This window comes from Eleutherodactylus coqui, chromosome 13, assembly GCF_035609145.1.
Source record: "Eleutherodactylus coqui strain aEleCoq1 chromosome 13, aEleCoq1.hap1, whole genome shotgun sequence".
In the NCBI taxonomy this organism is placed as follows: Eukaryota; Metazoa; Chordata; class Amphibia; order Anura; family Eleutherodactylidae; genus Eleutherodactylus; species Eleutherodactylus coqui.
The window spans coordinates 56,238,719-56,261,316 of record NC_089849.1 but is presented as its reverse complement, the minus strand read 5'-3'; the positions used below and the strand labels follow the sequence as shown (position 1 = coordinate 56,261,316).

General features: G+C 42.7%; 1 protein-coding gene across 2 annotated transcripts in view; it reads left to right on the top strand.

The window, feature by feature from the left end:
* Positions 1 to 1,802, top strand: part of TOX2 (TOX high mobility group box family member 2) — a 147,403-nt gene extending 145,601 nt beyond the window's left edge. For both annotated transcript variants that reach the window (XM_066586577.1, XM_066586578.1), the window contains exon 9: positions 828 to 1,802. In XM_066586577.1, coding sequence (XP_066442674.1) covers positions 828 to 864 — 37 coding nt within the window. In that variant the 3' untranslated portion in view covers positions 865 to 1,802. The remainder of the gene's footprint in view (positions 1 to 827) is intronic.
* Positions 1,803 to 22,598: the final 20,796 nt, after the last annotated feature.

Below are 22,598 nucleotides of genomic sequence, written 5' to 3'. Positions count from 1 at the left end.
TCAAATTGTTCAAAAATGAGACTGTGGAGTAAACAGGATGTGAGAGGTGCAGAGAGGCGGAGAGAATAGCTGATTTTCTGATTTGGACAGTCCAATCAGTTTGCTGATTAGTTCACATAAAGTTCACTGATTGGTTCAGGTAATATTTGCTGATTAGTAGCTTTCAGGCAAATGCAATAGTGTGTATTTGTTTTTGTATTTGTTTGATTCTACTTTCCAACAACGCTAGTCATGTGTTTCAAGCAGCCAATCAGCAAACTTTATGTAAGCCAGTCAGTGGGCTCTATGTTGACATTCCAAATCAGAAAACTGGCTAATTCAACTGTACAAATATAACAGAAGACAAACTCACCTTTCCTGCACCCCACTCCCATTCTGCTAGCACCTGTCCCCTCTGGTCTTCACTTTTGGGTGAAGGGAGCCAACAATGGCGTGACCAACACCAAGGCCATGTGACTATTACAGCCAATCACTTCAGCCGGAGATTAACTGTACGGTCACATGTCCTAGGGTTATGACATCATTGCTCTGTAGCCAAAAGTGAACTCCAGCAGGGACTGGGTAATGGTAGACCAGGAGTAGTAGGGAAGCGGGGAAGACGAGTTGACCTTCTGTTATGTTCTCACTGCAGATCGAGGCAGTTTTTCTAAAAATTGTTGCCTTGGATAACACCTTTACCCCATGACTAGGAAAGGTTTGACATCCAGCCTGCTTTCATACTTGAATAATGTTGAACCTTTACATTGTTTTCGAGTAAATATGCTTAGATGGCAATGACTAGACTTTGAAACCAATGTCTGAAACCATTCTCTCTTGCTTCCTTTAAGTACTCTGCCAGGAGACAAGTCTCTCTACCTCACCTAGAACCACAGACAGACTTGTAAATGAAGGCTGAAGGAATGGACATTTCAGAGAGTCTACAGCACTGGACATCTAGAACAAGGATGACACAGTCACCAAGAAAAAGCAAACTTTAGTGGTTTGTTCTTAGCAAGCTTTAAAGAATTGGCTTGGTTTGCAGATATAAACTTGGTGAAGGCAAGAAGCCAAGCTCCCATAACTTCTAAAGAACAAAAGAGACACCTCTTGTGGCCACCATATTTGCTATGGAAAGCATGGGGATGAGTTCATCCAGGCATATAAAATATGTAAAGAGGTTTGTTAATATTGTATATTTGGAAATGACCCCACCCCCACCAAAACCAAACAATACTTCTTATAAGTGGAAAACAACAAATACCTACATAAAATGTGCAAATATACAAAAAAAAACATGGAAAAATGTGATAAAAAATAAAAGTATGAAAAATATAATTTGTTGAATAGTTGTAAGTAGATTTATCATGTGGTTTAGGACTGTGCTCAAGACATCTTTACAATTTTCTTTGTGTATAGAAATAAAAGGAGTAGCTTACTTTATAGTAAAAGCATTTTATATTAATTGTAGCACATTTTTTAGTTATACATAGGATGTGTAAAATACTGCCAAATTTTTTTTCTTTTTTTTTTTTCCTTTTTTTTTTATTTTTACAGTATGAAAATGATTTCTATCTGTGCGGAGTCATGGGAGTCATGAACTTATTCTATTTTTTTCAGTCATAATTTCACCTTATTCTAAATTGTTGACAATAATTTTATTTATGAGAAGAAAAAAAAAAGAGACAAAGTGAATTTCTGATTTATTAATAAAACTGCTTTTTTTTATGTTTCCCGATCTGCGCTGAATTCATGTGCAGTCAGAATATTCATTTTGTTTCACAACTGCTTATTTGACTTTTCTTTTTAATAAAAACATTTGAAAAACGGGAAGGATATTGTGTTGGTTTCTATTTCTTTGGAGAATAGGGGTAAGGTGCTGTTTATGTCTACGGGGGCAAGAAATACGGGGCTTTTGCACTGATTAGGATGGTTTCACACCATTCTAGGAGCAGGAAGGGGACTCCGACTTAAGGCGGAACCGAATAGCGCCAGATGGGCCCCATTGACTATAATGGGGTCCGTTAACTTTCTGATCGGCGTTTAGCTGGAAGAAGAAGCTCTGCATGCAGCACTTTTTCTTGCGGTGCTTTGTGACGGATCTGCGACGGAACCTTTAACTAGAGGTTCCAATGCAGATATGAAACCACCCTTACTAATAAAATGTGGTCTGACTATTATCTAAGCCACAATTATAGGCAAACACAATCTGACTAATAACATAGAAACAGCCATACCATTAACCCTTTCCAATCCAAATTGTATCCTGGTTTTCCTAGGGAGCTTACTGCCGTTATACAATGGTGCTATATGCTGGCTAAAGCCAGTACTGTATGAGGTGACACGTTGGATAGGCTCCGACAGCAGAGAGGCTGGCAATATACAGTAAGAGAGCCCCGACGGATGTCTTCCAACATCGGAGCTGTACAGCCTTAAATCATAATGTCTTCAGACATCAGACAGTGGATTGGAAAGGGTAAATGTTAGAGATGAGCGAGTATACTCGCTAAGGCACATTACTCGAGTGAGTAGTGCCTTAGCGAGTATACTCGCTCATCTCTAGTTAATGTCCTTTGCTGAGTATAATAATTTGGGTTGCTGTCTTCACCCAACATCTTGAAGTCATAGTCACAAGTGCCTGTAAAATGCTTGGACAGACCCTAGATTTCATTGTTTCCTCAATGTTCACAAAGCAGGCCCAGACCATGATGCCCCCTCCACTTTGTTTCAGATCTTGGATGAGGGTTTGGTGTTGGTGTGTAGGGTTCTTTTCCCTTCAAATAGCATTGTGAATTTGTCCAAAAAAGTTTCCCCTTTTGTCTCATCTGTCCATAGAACATTTCCGTAGAAGCATTCTGGTGGTCTTGCACAGACTTGAGACAGAATACAATGAATTTTCGGACAGCAGTGGCTTCATTTGTGTTGTTCTTCTATGAACACCATTCTTGTTCATTTTTTTTCTAATAGAGGACACATGAACAGAAGATTTTACAGTATGTAGAGTCTTCTAAAGGTCTTCTGCTCTTACCCTTGGAGCGTTTCGCTCTTCCTTAAGGATTGCCTGTTGTGCTGTTGGAGGGATCTTAACAGGACAACTTGTCCTAGCGAAAGTAACGGTAGTGAATTTGCTCCATTTGTTGGTAATTTGCCTACCTGTGCATTGACGTACACCAAAGTCTTTACTAGTGCTTAAGTAGACTTTTCCATCTTCAGACATCTCTATAAGACATCTTCTGAGATCTCCTGAAAGTTGTTTTTATGAAGGCATGGTTCACACTAACCAATCTTTCTTGAGACAGATTTTTCAGTAACCAGACCACATTTTTATTAGTAATCGATGCAGAAATGCAGAGGATTCCAGAGAGTTCACTTATTTTTTCTTGAACTTGTATGTGACTATCCATATGGGGTGCTTTGTACATACAGGCAATATCAGACTGACCCATCAAATTACCATGAGTCCCTCCTGTGTACCTAAACTGTGACGCAATAATGGGTCTCAACGGTCAGCAGAAGACAACCCCATTTAGTGCTGACTTTGAAGACAATCACATACCTCTTTGGTCTATATCTTATACGTTGACTCACACATAAGCATTTAGACATTATTGAATATACATACTGTGTGTGTTAAGATACCAACAATGTAGGAATGCAAATGTCCTGTATAGATGGAAGATGGAATTAATTCCTCTGGTGCCCCAAGGAACCTTAGCCCAACACTAGATTCAAAGTGTACTTGTAGGCATTTATCACATTTGTATAGTAGATTATTTGGATTTCATGGACCAGGTCTTCAATATTTTATTAAGGACCCCAAACTTTCATGATGTAAATTCAATATATTATTGTGACACACTAGACCCTCGACATGCTGCAAAGCACATCACAACCACTGGGTGGCTACATATAGACTCATATAGCATAGACATCTCCCGAGAGAGTATCATGAAATCATTTTTCCTTTCATCTCACCCACACAACTTAGAGCCAAAATGAAAGGTAATGAAGGATACATCCGTATATAGGGTGCTATGCAAATATAATCTAAATATATACATAACTTAGCGTGGTGTCAATAGAACTGCCTTTTTACATCTACATTAGCTACTGCCAGTTTTGTAAAAAACAAAAAAAAAATGGGCAAAGCTTGTTGGGACAGGGACTGGTCCACTTCAGACAGATTTAAGTAGAATTTAAACCAGAAAGTGGTGTGAACTATATAGCAGAGATCTTGTCTAGCTCATAGGATTCCCTTTTAGGAGTAATGATGGCCCAAGATGCACCTCTTCATGCACATGCACCTAAAGGGATCATTTTTTAAGACCGAAATTTGAAATGTCAGTATTAACTCCTCCCTTTATTTTATAGTAATGAATGATTGTGCTCAGTAAGAGAAACCATGTAATCCTGTAGATATGATACTTTTTAATGGCTAACAAAAATACATGATGTTATAGCAAGCTTTCGAACCTCACAGGGTCCTTCATCAAGGCATAGTGAAATGGATCCGAAGAGGCATGCATATATATAGACACATACTTATGACAAGGCACAGATATGGTGGGATTAATTTGCAGTTAAAAGAATACTACAACAGAAATACAAACACAGATGTGAAGGTTTTATGGTCCCTGAATTAGTGTTAGGGGGTCACCAGGCCAGCAGTGTTATCTGTGTTATAGATGTCTCAAAATTCCCAGCAACAGATGAATCCTTTTGAAGAATATAGTCCTCTATTGAAAGTGTCAAAGGTTGTTAGAAGTTTGCATTCCCAAATGCTTTTATTAGTTATGGTGCGATAACTTATATTCATCCTTATGCAATACGTTCGCAATCTTGTGTTGAGAGAATATTTATCACAGGGAATTTCTGGAACTTTTATATTATGACCTACTGTATCCTTAGAATAGGTATTCAATATCAGATCCATGGTGGTCTTCATTGTATACCAAGCACAGCAATATATGTATGAGATTGAACTGCAAAAAGGTTACATGACGGATAGAGATGACAGCACAGGTTGAAGAAGAGACAGCTTCATTCTCCCGAGCCATCAGTATTTAAGTCCTGGCTAACCCTTTTCAAAGGGGTTGTCCAGCTTCTAGCCTTTTTACTGCAGGAAGCAGACAGTTCCATACATGATACGGTGGCCTGGGCTGTACTGAGTCCTATTGAAGTGAATGGGACTCAGCCTGCAATACCAACCTGGGCCACTGCGCACTGCATGGAGCTATCTGCTTCCTGCAGCAAACCAGCTAGAAGTAGGACAACTCCTTTATTAAGGGAAGAATCCAGGGACAGCTGATATATTGGAACCTAATGGTTGCTAGATAGCAGTCAAAACCTATTCAGGCTCTTGCTAGCAAGCAAAAATGATTCACTATGGCTTTTCTGAGCAAGGCACAGTAATGTTCAATAAAGCACAATTTGCATTTGAATTGGCAAGCTGAATATGTTATTTTAAATGAATGTATTCCTATATATCTTGCCAAAATGATGAATATTTGCAGCAATTTCATTGCAGCAATTGTATTGCAGTGACACACTATAAAGGATTTTTTATAGGCCTTGTAATAAATGCTTCATAGATTGGACAGAAAGCGCCACACTGTCCTGTACCCAGTGAAAATAAAATACTATTCTCTTAAGTCAATAGGCTGCAAATTCTGAAGGTGCCCTTTCAGCTAACTTTGGGTCGGTGTAGATTTTACTATATTATTGGCAAGAGAAATATCTCCAGAAATTGAGATAAAACTCTGTAGAGAAACCCAAAATGTCTTTGTTACTTGAGGCCGATACTTCCGACGATTAGATATGTTGCTGCATAGAAATGATTGTGATCGGACATAGTGTCCCGCTGTGTATGAAGGAGCTGATGGTAAAGAAGCCCGATATGGAAGGACATGGCAGGATTATGTCGTGCTTTCCATTCTCTGATGACCCTTTGGGCACAATTACCTGGCTTTGCTGGCATCAGCGAGGCTCCAACTAAGCCACTAGCCGGTAGTGTTCCAAATTCATCCACTATCATACACCAGTTTTTTGCAACTGCTCCTATGGAGAGGGGGATGAACTATAGATCCTGGTGTCACTAAGGACCATTTTTCTGGTGCCTTGCACTAAATTGACGGTGGTTGTTGTAGTGCTAGAAGTGTTGCACCATGCTTTAGGTTGGGTTGAGGCGCATCCATATAACCCTGTGTGTTTGGCTCCTAGAGTGAGTGTGAATGTAATGGGCTGGTGGGCTGCTGGAGAGAAAGAGTCCAAGAGAGTGACTGAAGTCTGAGGAGGAGTGAAGACCTTGGAAAGGGTCCTTGTTACGATCGTGTGGGCAACCTAAGCATGGGAGCCCACACGATCGTACCCAAAAAAGGGTTTGAATGGGATAGACTGCACGCACACAGGTAGCACCAGGGTCACACGGAATTCACACAGGTTTCAGGCAGCAGACCCTGTTCTACACGGGAGGATGGCATGGCCCTACCTAAGCAGGGAACATTGCCCCAATAAGGGCAGCCCAGCGGTCTTCGGATCTGGGCCCTAGCTGATCCTAGGAACCACGCCACAGAACAGGAGACATACACATGCTACATGACAGAGACAGAACCACAGGATACACAGCATACAGTAGCCACAATGCAACCACTAGAACAGATGATAAGCTGAATATAAATACCAGGTATTGGTTGACATTTTGTACAAAACATGGAAGCTAGAGGGCCACTTCATGGCTCGTGGTTATACCGCTAGTCCCTACACTAACCAGGAGTCCAGCAGAATCGGACAGAGTTCACACAGAAAGCTGCAACAGGACAGGACACAGATAGCAGTTCACACAGCAAACTGACACGAAGCTGACAGAATTTAAACGTACAAACAGACATGAACCAGCAAGACACAGATTACACAGCAAGCTTGCAACAGGACAGAGCACAGGGCACACAGCAAGCTGACACGAAACAGACAGAATTTAAACGTACAAACGGACATGAATGAGCAAGACAGATTACTCAGCAAAGCTTGCAACAGGACAGAACAGAGCACTGGACACACAGACAGCTGCATCAGGAACAGGACAGAGTACAGGGCACACAGCCAGACAGACTCCACTCAGAGATCACATGCACACAGATGAAACTCACAGCAAGTCTATGTGTCCTCATACCAGGGAGAATAGACAGTGAACTACACAAGCTCACATAGGGAACCGTGTCAAGTTACACCAACTGACACACAGAACAGACAGTCAACTACACAAGCTGACATAGGGAACAGTGTCAAGTTACACCAACTGACACGCCGAATAAGACATAAGACCTTTGGAGGCTGCACCTGTACAGGGGGAAGGAAAAGGGGGCTGCATGTACTGCAGACTAGGACTACAGGTGTCCAAACAATCTTGGGGAAGCAGAGAGACAATAGACCTACTTGCAAACACAGATCAGAGTGGGAACAAGCTGAAAATGACTGATACAAGTTACAGGACACAGGAGTAACATGAGTGCTCACCCTAGGGTCCAGCCAGAAACTGACCAGGAGCTGGGTTTATATGTGAGCACAGATCCAGGAGATTGGCTAGCAGGAAGTACCACACCCAGCCAGCTCAATTAACCCTCAACCACCTGACTGTGCTGCTAGGAGTACATAGTACCACAGATCCCAGCAGCACACGTAACAGTCCTAGAATTGGAAACCCTCAGAGGGACACTCGAAGAAAGAGAAAGCCACAGTGGCTGGTAAAAACATGGGTTCTGTTCCCCTTTTAGAATACCACAGCTCACACTTAAGGTATATATTTTAATGATTAGGGTTCAATTTAGCAGGTAGCTAAGTGGAATAATTGGACATACCGAAGAATTCCTCCAAGTCCAAATAAAGCTCAGTTTTCATTAGTTGTAGGAAATCTCTTCCCACCTCCATTTCTTAGCTATGGTCTTCACAACAGATGTGGATCGATGCTTCTTCAATGTGTTTGAAAAAGTTTTTCAGTTTGTATGTTTTATCTGTAAACCGAGTGACATCAGCTCATATATCCACCCAAGAGGGTATCCATATTTGTGTACTAGTGTGATGCTGATGGCATAGATTAAAAAAAGCATATACATTTATGACTAAATCTCAAAAACCCCTTTATATGATTCTAATTTTAGAAGTATAATAAGGTAAAAGCGAAAAAAAGATAAAAATGATAAAAGTTTCAGTCCCAATGTGTTAAAAGAAATGAGTCTGGTGCAGAGAGGCAAAAGAAGGGTGGGGCAACCTTGACGAGTTTTATGTACGGTCTAAGGAACTAAGTAAGACCGTGACAATAAAGGTGAAAAGTGGTATGAATAGTTCAGGGGTGCTGTCAGACCAGAAGAAGGCCACAACTGGAAGTGGTGGGAGTAGGGTGAGCTGCGTATAACTGAGAAAAATTGTGCAGTGGCTTAACCTTCTAGTATTGAAGAGAAGCAGAAAGATGAGAATATTCTACCTGATTTACCACTTATTGCAGAATCAACCTGCAACAAGATGTGTTTCAAGGCAGGACCTTGAATGCTATAATGTGATGTTATAATTATGTGCCATCCAAACTAGTTTCATTCATTAACATTATGAAGGGGGCGAGATATCCCCAAAAGCTTGCTGTAACATCATGCATTTTTGTTAGCCATTAAAAGCTATCATATCTACAAGATGACTTGGTTCTTCTCACTGAAAACAATGTAGGCAGGACCTCTACTGAGGAAAAGGGATGAGTGACATTGCTTCACTTACCCAAAAAAGACAGGACTGTTTTAACCATTAGGCCAACTAAACACATGTCTAGGATTAAGAATCATGGAGGGCCAGGGAAGATGTAAAGAAATATAAAAAGTATGTGAAGAACGACTAATACTGTTATACAAAAATTTTAACAAAAACTATTAAAAGGGTTGTACCATGAATACAAGTTAACCTCTATCCACAAGACAGGGAATAGCTTGCCGATTGGTGGCGGTCTCGCAGCTGAGACTCCCACTGGCCTTGGAAATGAGCGTCCTATGCCTTACTGTAGGGTTACTAATTCCCTATTCACTTTCTATGGGGCTGCAGAGATAGCCGAGTGGCAAGCGCTTAGGTATTTCCATCATCTCCTTTAAAATTAATCACTGTGCATCCTTGGCCAATGATCCATTCATTCTGAAGTCCCTGTAGGGAGAGAAGCGACCCATACAGTGAAAGGCAGAGGGGAACCCACGTTCTCGAGATCAGAAGGGGTTGCAGCTGTAAGATCCCCACTGATTTGCAAATTATCTCCTATTTGACATTGTTAGGAAAAAATTAGCTCACTATATTTGGCCATTATGTGACTTGTATCCATTTTTATCAGCAGTTTTCCCTTTTGCAAGCTTTATGCATATTTTCAATTCTCTCTGAGCTGGTTGGAGGAGCCTGCTGTATGCTGTCTTCCATACACAGCACATGGAGAAAACATGTGCACTCTAACTCTCTGTAGCACACAGAGAGATATAATATGGAGGACAATGGGGCAGACTCAGTTAAATGCAACCACAGTACCATCTATTGAAGTGGAATTAAACAAAAAGGTTGCTTTTAATAAAACAAACACAGAATTTGATCATACAAAAACTTAAAAATATGTTTTTCTGAATTACGAATTTCTGATCTGATAGCTTAGGCTAAAGTGTCTTGTACACAGATAATAGTTTGTAAATGCAATCTAAACAGCAATAAACTAAAACTAGTTAAAAGTACTACCACACTGCTCCATGTGTGACATAATATTTACTTATGGATCATTAAGGAGGCCTTCACACTGGTGAGAAAATCGTGTGAGATTTGTGCATTGGGAGATGCATAAATATCACATCAAATATGAAACCCATACTTTTGATTGGGTTCATCCATATTAGCGATGTTTTCCAGCATGGCATTGCATGGGTCTATGATTAAGGGCAACATGCTTGCCTGAAACATATAAGACGGCACATGCTCTCTGTTTCTCCATGTCTGTCTTGATTGTTCCATAAAGACTGACAGCTTATATAACCCAACGCTGGACATTCTCCATTTTTTCTGTGCACCAGTTGTGATTTCGAGCCAGTCCTTGCATGGGAGCGACTGCAAAGGAGCTGGTTTCTGGTTTGCATTTCAATTTGCCACAATGTTACAACAAATTACATAAAACCTGAATAATGTCATGTAAACAGTATAAAGAAACACTGTATGTAATACAGCAAAAAACAAAGTCAGCACCTCCAACAAATAAATGAAGTGTGCAGGTACAAGTAAGGCATGACTGCAACAAATACAGTATTAGAAACACAAGCCTCCACACTCTTACGCATTTAATGTCAGAATAAAAATGCATACGTATTACCTATACTAACCGCATAAAAATGTAAGATTCTTTGCATATTTTTGCCCAAAACATGTGTGCTTGTCCACCATGGCCAGGCGACCATTGCTTTTGGATGAGTTTCTAACTCTAATAGACACCTCTCTTTGGGGCTAAGCCTCCAAATGGATTTAGGGAAAGTAGGATACCAGGCTATATAGTCTAATTAAAAGACAGATGGGTGGATGAAGTGGATAGCAGAGGCAGTCACTTTGCCACAGATGCAAATTGAACAGAAAACAAAGCCAACACTTTCCATAAGTAACTAAAAACTATTGTTATGTTGTGCTGCTGGAGCCTATGGTTCTACAGGTTTCCATGAGCACAGCTTCACAGGTGGGGGATAAATGAACTGGCTGAGTGTGGAGTTTCTCCTGCCAGCCAATCCCCACTGGTCTGCTGCACATATATATATATATATATATATATATATATATATATATATATATATATATATATATATATGTATATATATATATATGTATATATATATATATATATATATATATACAGTTAGGGCCAGAAATATTTGGACAGTGACACAAGTTTTGTTATTTTAGCTGTTTACAAAAACATGTTCAGAAATACAATTATATATATAATATGGGCTGAAAGTGCACACTCCCAGCTGCAATATGAGAGTTTCCACATCCAAATCGGAGAAAGGGTTTAGGAATCATACCTCTGTAATGCATAGCCTCCTCTTTTTCAAGGGACCAAAAGTAATTGGACAATGGACTCTAAGGGCTGCAATTAACTCAGAAGGCGTCTCCCTCGTTAACCTGTAATCAATTAAGTAGTTAAAAGGTCTGGGGTTGATTCCAGGTGTGTGGTTTTGGATTTGGAAGCTGTTGCTGTGACCAGACAACATGCGGTCAAAGGAACTCTCAATTGAGGTGAAGCAGAACATCCTGAGGCTGAAAAAAAAGAAAAAATCCATCAGAGAGATAGCAGACATGCTTGGAGTAGCAAAATCAACAGTCGGGTACATTCTGAGAAAAAAGGAATTCACTGGTGAGCTTGGGAACTCAAAAAGGCCTGGGCATCCACGGAAGACAACGGTGGTGGATGATCGCCGCATACTTTCTTTGGTGAAGAAGAACCCGTTCACAACATCAACTGAAGTCCAGAACACTCTCAGGGAAGTAGTTGTATCTGTCTCTAAGTCAACAGTAAAGAGAAGACTCCATGAAAGTAAATACAAAGGGTTCACATCTAGATGCAAACCATTCATCAATTCCAAAAATAGACAGGCCAGAGTTAAATTTGCCGAAAAACACCTCAAGAAGCCAGCCCAGTTCTGGAAAAGTATTCTATGGACAGATGAGACAAAGATCAACCTGTACCAGAATGATGGGAAGAAAAAAGTTTGGAGAAGAAAGGGAACGGCACATGATCCAAGGCACACCACATCCTCTGTAAAACATGGTGGAGGCAACGTGATGGCATGGGCATGCATGGCTTTCAATGGCACTGGGTCACTTGTGTTTATTGATGACATAACAGCAGACAAGAGTAGCCGGATGAATTCTGAAGTGTACCGGGATATACTTTCAGCCCAGATTCAGCCAAATGCTGCAAAGTTGATCGGACGGCGCTTCACAGTACAGATGGACAATGACCCCAAGCATACAGCCAAAGCTACCCAGGAGTTCATGAGTGCAAAAAAGTGGAACATTCTGCAATGGCCAAGTCAATCACCAGATCTTAACCCAATTGAGCATGCATTTCACTTGCTCAAATCCAGACTTCAAACGGAAAGACCCACAAACAAGCAAGACCTGAAGGCTGCGGCTGTAAAGGCCTGGCAAAGCATTAAGAAGGAGGAAACCCAGCGTTTGGTGATGTCCATGGGTTCCAGACTTAAGGCAGTGATTGCCTCCAAAGGATTCGCAACAAAATATTGAAAAAAAAATATTTTGTTTGGGTTATGTTTATTTGTCCAATTACTTTTGAGCTCCTAAAATGTGGAGTGTTTGTAAAGAAATGTGTACAATTCCTACATTTTCTATCAGATATTTTTGTTCAACCCTTTAAATTAAACGTTACAATCTGCACTTGAATTCTGTTGTAGAGGCTTCATTTCAAATCCAATGCGGTGGCATGCAGAGCCCAACTTGCGAAAATTGTGTTACTGTCCAAATATTTCTGGCCCTAACTGTATATATATATATATATATATATATATATATATACCAGCCCCTTAGCGAGAAGCAGCTGGTACCCCTTCACTCTAGGGTTTGGTTTCCTGCATGTCTGTATATGAGTTATATATATGAACTGTGTCTTGTCTATTGTTTGTGCAGGTGGCCAGATATTAAGTGTGGATAGTCTTGTTCTGTGTGTGTTCTTACATTTATTTTCCGTCAGTTTCATGTCAGTTTGTCTTTGCTGTGTCCTGCTGGATTGTTTATCATCTCTAGGCTAGTGTGGCCCTTAGGTTCCAGTGCGGGGCGGCCCTTATCAGGGTGATCGCCTGCTTGCTGGCAGGGTTCTGGTTAATGTTGTCTTCTTAGAGTAGGGACCCGTGAGACACGAGGAGCCTTGAAGTGGCTTGCGGGCTTATGTGACTTTGCCAATCCCCGAACTAATACCTCGTACTTTCATAGCAATTCCATCTGTTATGTGTGCAGGTACGTAAGGTGAGTGTTTTGGTCGTTTGTCAGTCCTTATGTTATGTCTGTCCATGACTCCAGTCCCCAGAATGCAGTTCACTGTCCTGTCGGTGTTTCTGTCAGTGTGTCCGGTTTGCATGCGTTACCCGTCCTGCGTCTAGCCACCTGTATTTCTAGTTCTCGGCATCCGTTCTGGCTGCCCCCCATACCCTGTTCCTGTTGGCAGTCTAGGAGGAATGTAGCATAACCATCAGCCCAATAAAATTGCGCTAGACATAGTCTGGATACAGTTTGTAAGCGAATCCACTCCGGCATCCTTCTTGCGGCGAGGTGCGCCCAGCGGACATAACAACTATTATCTATACTAACTACATAAAAATGGAAGGTTCTTTATATATCAATGGAAGTATTACTGAGGCATACTGTTTAGTAGTGTAGCATGAGCTCACTTTTGAGATTCAAAGCTAACGATATACACTTTTGTAAGCGAAAAATCCAGCAAGGGCTTCATCAGACAAACATATGCGCATGTACACTCGCCTCACCACAACATATTTGTGCAGTGAACAAGGATGAATTGCGTGCACTTCTGTGCATACTAATATATGTTTTGGCCCACATAGGGCCTGTTCACATGCATGCTACACCCCCCCCCCCCTGATTTAAAAGCCTATTTAGCCTAATGAGGTCCAGATTAATCCTTTTACTGCGGTTTTGCGCAGCGTATTGCATTTGGGTACCTCTCATAGATGTCTATAGGGTCCTTTGCATATACACATTAAGATAGAGCAGGTCCTATTTTTTTGCACGCACACGAAATACACGCAAAAAAAATCGGTAATGAGAATGAAATTATTACATCAATGGCTTCTAATCTCTGCATATTGTCCGCAAAAAATACAGCTGTCTGAAGAAGCCATAAAGGTGCATTTAGACACAAAGATGATCACTGAAAAGATGGCTTTTGAGTGATCATTTTGCATAAACTACTAATTGGTACTAATGCCTATTGATACCAATTAGTAGCATGTGAGCTATTGGGAGCTGTATTCAGGGAACAGACCACCCGCTGTTCTCTGAATACATTCCTTTGTTCTGCCACAGGGCTAACAGCTGAGGCAATGTAATCAGCTGTTATCAATGCTGCATGGGCAGAACACAGTAGGTGGTCTGTCTTATCAGCTCTTCTGCTGAAGGATGGATTTCAGGCAGAACTGAGATCCATTGTTTGACAGAAAAGTAAAAAATTGGCACATTTAAACTCAATGATTATCGCTCAAAAGATGGCTTTTGAGTACATTTTTTCTGATAATACGTGTGTCTAAATGGGCCTTAAGCCTTATGTTTTAACAAGGTTGCTGTCCGATCGCTCCCTCATCTTGGTTTTTTAACCCCCTCTACTCCTACTACTGTAAAGTTTTTGGCGGATCCACCATGGTCTTTGAATCTCAGTAGGAAGATCATACAACACTATAAAACAGTACACCTCAGTAATAATTCCATTGCTATGTCTGATTTAACGTATGCCCATATCTTTTAAACACGCTGTGACTGTTGTATTATATAGAGACTATTTCTTCATATATGTACCATTAGCAGGGTACACTAACCAGGTAATTTATTGTAACACTGTGGCAAATTGGTGCAGCTGATTTTAATTATTTTGTGGCTGTGCCACTGGTTGCTCTTCATCTCAATATCGAGCCCATGTTAGTAACACCTATGCTATAATTAAGGATACTAAAGCAGTCTGAACTGCATAAGCTTTACATTATTGCTCCGGTTTCATGACTATGAATGTTAACATTCTTCTGCAATAAAGCCCTTGGCATGGAATCCTGAGCATGTTGGACTGATGCTCTGTTACTCTGACAACTATTGCACCTGTTTGGGGGTGAGTCTGATGTGATTCCTAGTCGGCGGTCAGCTAGATTTCCATATTCTGCGTGACTTCATTTCAGCACACTATTAACCCGGCCCTGACTAGAAACTAATTTCCATGGGGGTTATGAGCAATTGAGACTCGCTATTCATTGAGAAGTATCAGTAAGTTTCATAGAAGATATCAAGGAAAAAACATTTCTGGATGAGGTCTAGTAGGATCAAGATGGTCTTCGGCTTTTTCTTATATCATAAAGATATACCTTAGGTCAGCAATCTTTTTGTCAATTTTTCCAAAGTGCATGACCTAAGCAGGTTCCTTGAAATGTGCTTCTAGGACCAGAAGATGGCCTTTACAATGTCTATATTGTTCTGCATAAGTACTGTATGTAAGGGATACTGTAAGGGTCCCTCATTTGGATCTCTCATGGTTGTCTCTATTACATTGGATCCCAGTACTCAAAGAAACATATTCCTTTGTTAATTGGCCCAAGAAATAAGGGCTCTCTAATATGGCATGTGTTATAGAGCTTGGTGAGAGGCCATCAACAGACCCCAAAAATGATACCTATACCAATCTAACCAAGACAAAAAAAAAAAGATGAATTTTGTCTGGAACTTATTGTTTACAGTATGGACTCCTCTATATTCGTTATGATGTCAGTGATGACAAAGGTTGGAGTTCCACCAACGTCTGAACAATAATACCACCCAGTGTCCACTCTGAGATTGGGAATCGGGAGTAACTCTTTACATTGAGTGGCAACACACATTTACCTGCCCTTTAATTATGATTATGTATAACCACTTCACCCTCAGATGGTTGGGTAGTTCCATTATGAGTAGTTATGAGCCAATTTTTGAAGAGCTGGGTTCAGCCAGTTCACCGAATTTTCGCCAAAGCCAGAGGTTCACCAAAACACTGTATATAACACTGTATAAGAGCCATAAATGCTTTTAGAGTATTATAAAGGGTTGTTATGGCTCTTAGGCCTTCATCACACATGCGTTTTTGTACAGTGTTTAGTGCTCCTATTTAGGGCAGTGCTGAACACTGTACAATGCTCCCATTCACTTCAATAGGGCTGCTCACACAAGCACCAAAATGCAGCATTTGCTATACTGCGATTTGACAGTGTTGCATGTTCTACCTTTGGCCATTTTCAGCTGTGCGTTGCCCATTGAAATGAATGGGCAGCGGTTTCAGCGCTGCCAAAAAACACGGCACAACTTGGTACCACATTGTTGGCGGCACTAAACACCCTAGCTACACTACCTGAGGGGGAAAAAAATCAATACTCACCTAGCTGCCGCTGTCGGGTCCCTGCCGCTGCTCTCTGGGGCTCTGTGCAGGCTGCAGGCCACTTGTAATCCCAGACAGAGCATCTTTGTTACCATGCAGCGCGGCACGGGGTCCCGCGGTCAGCGCGCGTCGCTCCGGCTGCGTCTCCGGTGGCCTGGAGCCTTGTGTCGGGGTTATCCCAGTGGCTTGGGGCGGCCGGTGGGCGGCAGCGTGGGCGTGTCCGCCCATAGGGTGCCGCCCGCACTCCTCCTTTCTTCTTATACAGCAGTGGGTGGAGTGGCCTCCTCCCACTCTCCGCCCCTGGGCGGAGCCTTGTGGTTAAAAGACTGGCAGTGAGTTGAGCTCACTGCCAGTTATTGGTTCTGCTTTCATCTAGTCAGTCTGTCTGCAGTTTACCTCAGCCAGTCCCTAGTTGTCTGTCAGCTCCTTCTTGCTATCCTTTGCTCAGTCTGTTTCTGTTGGTTCTGTTAGCCTCTAGTCAGGTCTGTCTCAGTCAGCACTAGTTGCTATTCAGTGTCCTGTCAGTTTGCCTGTGAGCTCCATCTCCAGCCCCGCTTGTACTTGTAAGTTCTGTTGGTTTGTTCCACCTGCCTCTTCTGTCGGCACTCTGTCCCCCGTTAGTGAGTTTCCATCTAGGTAGTCGCCAGGTCCCTAGCCAGAACAGGGACCGCCGCCAAGTTCTCCGCCTGGAGTTAGCCAGGGCCGAGGCAAGTAGGCAGGGACATGGGGTGCGGGAAGATCAGGGCACCCCACCTGGCGCTCGGGGGGGCAGAGTGCCGTAACAATCTTCTTCTTGTAATGTGGGTTAAAGACCCCGCCTCCAGCAAAAGATTGCTCTGATTGGCTGAGGTGCTTGGCCAATCACAGCCATTTATTGAATGGCTCAGCCAATCAGAGGAATTTGTTGCTGGAGAGATGGTCTGTCGGGGATTACAAGTGCCGGGAAGCCTGCACAGAGCTCCAGAGGGTAGCAGCAGGTACCCAATAGCGTCCCCTAAGTGAGTACTGCTTATTTTTTTTCAGATTCCTTGGCTGGTAAAACATGTGCCAGTGCTGCTGAAAATGCAGTAAATGCAGCGTTGAGAAACGCTGCGTTTCTACAAACGCCTGAGTGAGGGAGGCCTTCGACAGTATTATACACCAGTCTTCAGGACTAGTGTTGAGTAAACCAAACTTGAAGAACCCTGTTTTGGGTAGAACTTTTCTAAAAGCTCAGTTTGGGTTTGTTTCAAAACAAACTTTTAGCAAAGTTTGACCCTAAGCACTACTAATGAGTAGATCCAATCATCTGATTGTAGTTGCTATGCCACAATACATATGGAAGAACCCTACTACTCTGAGAAGGAACAACTACAGGGCTCATGCAATATAGGTTTTCTGAAAAACCTATATACTATAGCTTAGAATATGCTTTAAAAAATGTAAGATGACAGGGTCTATTGAGCAAACGGTAAAGTGGTAAGTCCCCCTACAAAGAGATGTACTATAGATGGAGGGCCGTGCGAGAGCTTATAGTACTTAATGCACCCCCAGAACAATTATAAATGTTATAAGGTCAAAGGAGATTTTTAAAGTTTTTTCTCTTTCTGTTCTTCTTCCTTTAACAGGAAACGTGTGGGTTTTCTTTACAAGAACAATTAATGGGGTTTGAGTTTAAGTTTTCTGTGTGCTACAAAGTAGGAAACCGCACTGACACAATCATACATTTGCACGCATTTTATTAGCTCAATTAACCCTTTCTGGTCTTAGAAGGTGACAGGAAAATCTATCAATCAGCTAAAGGGGTTGCCATGGGATTCGTTATAACTGAATACAAATCTAACAATAAAATGAGCAGTCCATATCATCCTCATCCCTGGTGATCCCGTGCTGCAGCCCTGCAATCCTCCCCGTCTTTATTTCGTAATGGCTACCACCTGACCACTGCAGCCAATCAGAGCCGCAGCAGTCGGGTACCGTTCTCCTGGCATCATGGCTTCTAGCATCTGAACTATGATGCCAGGAGAATGGCAAGTGACCGCTGTGGCCTCTAACTGGTGAAAGCAATTGGAAGGAAGTAATTGCATTTCTTGCTTGGCTTACTTAGGCTTCAGCTACAAGGGCACAGGCAGTTGGATCATGGCAGTTCCAATGGCAGCAAATTAGCATGCCAGGTGAATTTTTTTTGTTGTTGTTCAGATTCCCTCTCTGCAATTTTAAGCTGCGGACAAAAGAAATTAGCTCACTGCAAGGTTGGGCAACTCTGACCCATGCCTATTGTGCCAGTCAGTGCCAGCATTTGGGCACTGATGGGCATGAGCGCAACACCTGAGAACAGATGCATGGCAGAACTACTGATAATATATTTAAAACCGATTGAGTAGTAAGTACAACACTGTGAAATGAAAAAAAAAATGGAGGCATAAGACATAATCCTGGTTACTAGTAAACTGAGCACTAGCTATCAATGTCAAGTAGCTGCTGCAAAAGCAATACAGTTTTGGATGTACAAAAGATAAAACCTTCAAATGTAATATTTGGAAGGAATATACTTGAATACGGAGAGTAATTGTGAACTCCATATTGTTAAAAAGGATTTAGAAGAGTGAGAGACGGTTCAAAAGCCGATGACTAGATTAATAAATAGGATGAAAGACTTGAAATTGGGCTTGTTCGGTATGGAAAAAAGCACAGCTTACAGGTGATCTTAAAAAATATAGGGTGTGGACAAAAATATGAAAACACCGTACAAAATACATGGGATTTTAATCATTATCACTGAATGACGCTTTTTACCCCAGCTTGGCTGAGAGCTTGACTGCCAAATTTGTGCTTACTTCACCTCTTGCCCTGCTCTGGGTGGTAACAGCAGCTGAGTGGTTCTAACCCTTGACCAATGGAACCTTGTTGCTCGGGCAGATATTCCCATCTGCCCGACAACACCTCCACTTAAAACCAGTCTCTACACGTCTTATTGAAATATGATTTATAATCCCATGTAACTTGAGGCTGGCACTCTGTACGGTGTTTCCATATTTTTGTCCACACCCTGTACATACAAGATCAATGTAAAGAATCATCAGGATAGAAGGGGGGGGGGGGGGGCATTTGCCTCTACTAGTGCAGCTGTGGAGGGTCTATAGTTCTATTGTGCTGTGTGTTTGCATCTAGTTAATATGCAGGGACTATTGAGAAAGCTTCATGTTTTACTTGGACGGTGCTATAAATTTATTTCAATTGTTTAACATTTTAACAACATATTTGGATATTTTTCTCCACTTCTGAGAAACATTATAAGATCATTTCCGATATGAGTTTCACACGAGGTTTTGCAAGTGAAGGTTTTGAGGTTATTATAAATAGGTTAGTCTCTAAGTGACTTAGCAACCATTGAACATATCACCATAGGTTAAGCAAGGAATTAAGGAGTCTGTAAAATGTATGTCATGCATGAGCCAGACAACGATCATTGTGGAAAATGGTGATTGTTTTTTATTACTTTTTGTTATTTTTTTTAATTCACCAAAAACAGACATTTGTGGTCCTGAGGCAGAGATTGCATGCATGTTTTAGATGATATAGACCCTAAGATTCAGCTTTAGGAATGATATAGACCTTTACAGTTGAATGAACAGATTTTATTGAACAGTGGAATGACTTTTCTGAGTGGTACTTGACCGGGGTCGGAAAGCTCACTTTACATCGAAGGCCCCACCAAGTTGGGTTATTTCAAAAATGACTGTGAGCTCTTAGCCAGTTCTACTGTGGTTTTCTGAGAGGTTATAATCTGCTACAGGCTGTCCCACCCATATGCTACTCATGAGGTTGGACTAGTCATATAGTAAGAAAGTATTCCCTTGTGCCTCTGTGGTGTCTCATGGCTGCAATGCCACTACCCTCAAGATAGTGATATAGCAGCCATGAGAACTCATAGAGGCGTAGAGCAAAAGCTCCTTACTAAGTGACTAACTTCGACTGCAAGTGTGTAACACGCACCTTACATAATACTCTGCACACCACTAGAATATGGCCCCAAGCCACAGAGTGGCAAACCCAGTTCAAGTCTAAGTTCTCTTGAAAAGACTGTTGTCTTTTTAAAGGACCACTTAAAGTGAGCCTCTCACTAGGTTCATGCTGCTGGGACCACCGGCAGGGTCATAGCTATAGGAGGTGCAGGCGCTACCAGGCCCTGGTGCCTTAGGGGGCCCAGAGGCCCCTATTAGAGATGAGCGAGCACCAAAATGCTCGGGTGCTCGTTACTCGGGACGAAATTATCGCGATGCTCAAGGGTTCGTTTTGAGTAATGAACCCCATTGAAGTCAATGGGCGAACCGAGCATTTTTGTATATCGCCGATGCTCGCTAAGGTTTTCATTTGTGAAAATCTGGGCAATTCAAGAAAGTGATGGGAACGACACAGAAACGGATAGGGCAGGCGAGGGGCTACATGTTGGGCTGCATCTCAAGTTCCCAGGTCCCACTATTAAGCCACAATAGCGGCAAGAGTGGGCCCCCCCCTCCTAACAAATTTTACTTCTGAAAAGCCCTCATTAGCAATGCATACCTTAGCTAAGCACCACACTACCTCCAACAAAGCACAATCACTGCCTGCATGACACTCCGCTGCCACTTCTCCTGGGTTACATGCTGCCCAACCCCCCCACCCCCACGACCCAGTGTCCACAGCGCACACCAAACTGTCCCTGCCCAGCCTTCAGCTGCCCTCATGCCACGCCACCCTCATGTCTATTTATAAGTGCGTCTGCCAGAGGAAAAGCAGGCACACACTGCAGAGGGTTGGCACGGCTAGGCAGCGACCCTCTTAAAAGGGGCGGGGCGATAGTCCACAATGCTGTACAGAAGCAATGAGAAATCCAATCCTGTGCCACCACCATCTGGAGCTGCACACGTGGGCATAGCAATGGGGAACCTATGTGCCACACACTATTCATTCTGTCAAGGTGTCTGCATGCCCCAGTCAGACCGCGTTTTTTTATAAATAGTCACAGGCAGGTACAACTCCGCAATGGGAATTACGTGTGCACCCACAGCATGGGTGGCTCCCTGGAACCCACCGGCTGTACATAAACGTATCCCATTGCAGTGCCCATCACAGCTGAGGTAACGTCCGATTAAATGCAGGTGGACTTCGGCCCACACTGCATGCCCCAACCTGACCGGGGCTTTTAATTCATAGACACAGGCAGGTACAACTCCCTATTGTGAAGTCCCTGTGGACCGACAGCATGGGTGGGTGCCAGGAAGCCACCGGCGGTACATAAATATATCCCATTTCATTGCCCATCACAGCTGAGGTAATGTCGTGCTTAATGCAGGTGGGCTTCGGCCCACACTGCATGCCCCAGTCAGACTGGGGTTCTTTAGAAGTGGATACATGCAGTTACAACTCCCTGTGGACCGACAGCATGGGTGGGTGCCAGGAAGCCACCGGCGGTACATAAATATATCCCATTGCAGTGCCCAACACAGCTGAGGTAATGTCGTGCTTAATGCAGGTGGGCTTCGGCCCACACTGCATGCCCCAGTCAGACTGGGGTTCTTCAGAAGTGGACACATGCAGTTACAACTCCCTGTGGACCCACGGCATGGGTGGCTCCCTGGAACCCACCGGCGGTACATAAATATATCCCATTGCAGTGCCCAACACAGCTGATGTAACGTCAGCTGTAATGCAGGTTGGCTAAAAATTAATTGGATTACACTGTAGGCGAGGGCCCCCAAAAATTGGTGTACCAACAGTACTAATGTACCTGAGAAAAATTGCCCATGCCCAACCAAGAGGGCAGGTGAAATCCATTAATCGCTTTGGTTAATGTGGCTTAATTGGTAACTAGGCCTAGAGGCAGCCCAGTTAAAATAAAAATTGGTTGAGGTGAAAGTTTCAACGCTTTAATGAGCATTGAAACGTATAAAAATTGTTTACAAAAATTATATGACTGAGTCTTGTGGGCCTAAGAAAAATTGCCCGTTCGGCGTGATTATGTGAGGTTTCAGAAGGAGGAGGAGGAATATTCTACACAGATTGATGAAGCAAAAAGGTCCCCGTTTTTGATGGTGATAGAGAACGATGCTTCCATCCGCGGGTGCAGCCTACGTATTGCTTAGGTATCGCTGCTGTCCGCTGGTGAAGAAGAGAAGTCTGGGGAAATCCAGGCTTTGTTCATCTTGATGAGTGTAAGCCTGTCGGCACTGTCGGTTGACAGGTGGGTACGTTTATCCGTGATGATACACTAAACACACTCTCTGACAAGACGCTAGCCGCAGGACAAGCAAGCACCTCCAGGGCATACAGCGCGAGTTCAGGCCACGTGTCCAGCTTCGACACCCAGTAGTTGTAGGGGGCAGAGGCGTCACGGAGGACGGTCGTGCGATCGGCTACGTACTCCCTCACCATCCTTTTACAGTGCTCCCGCCAACTCAGCCTTGACTGGGGAGCGGTG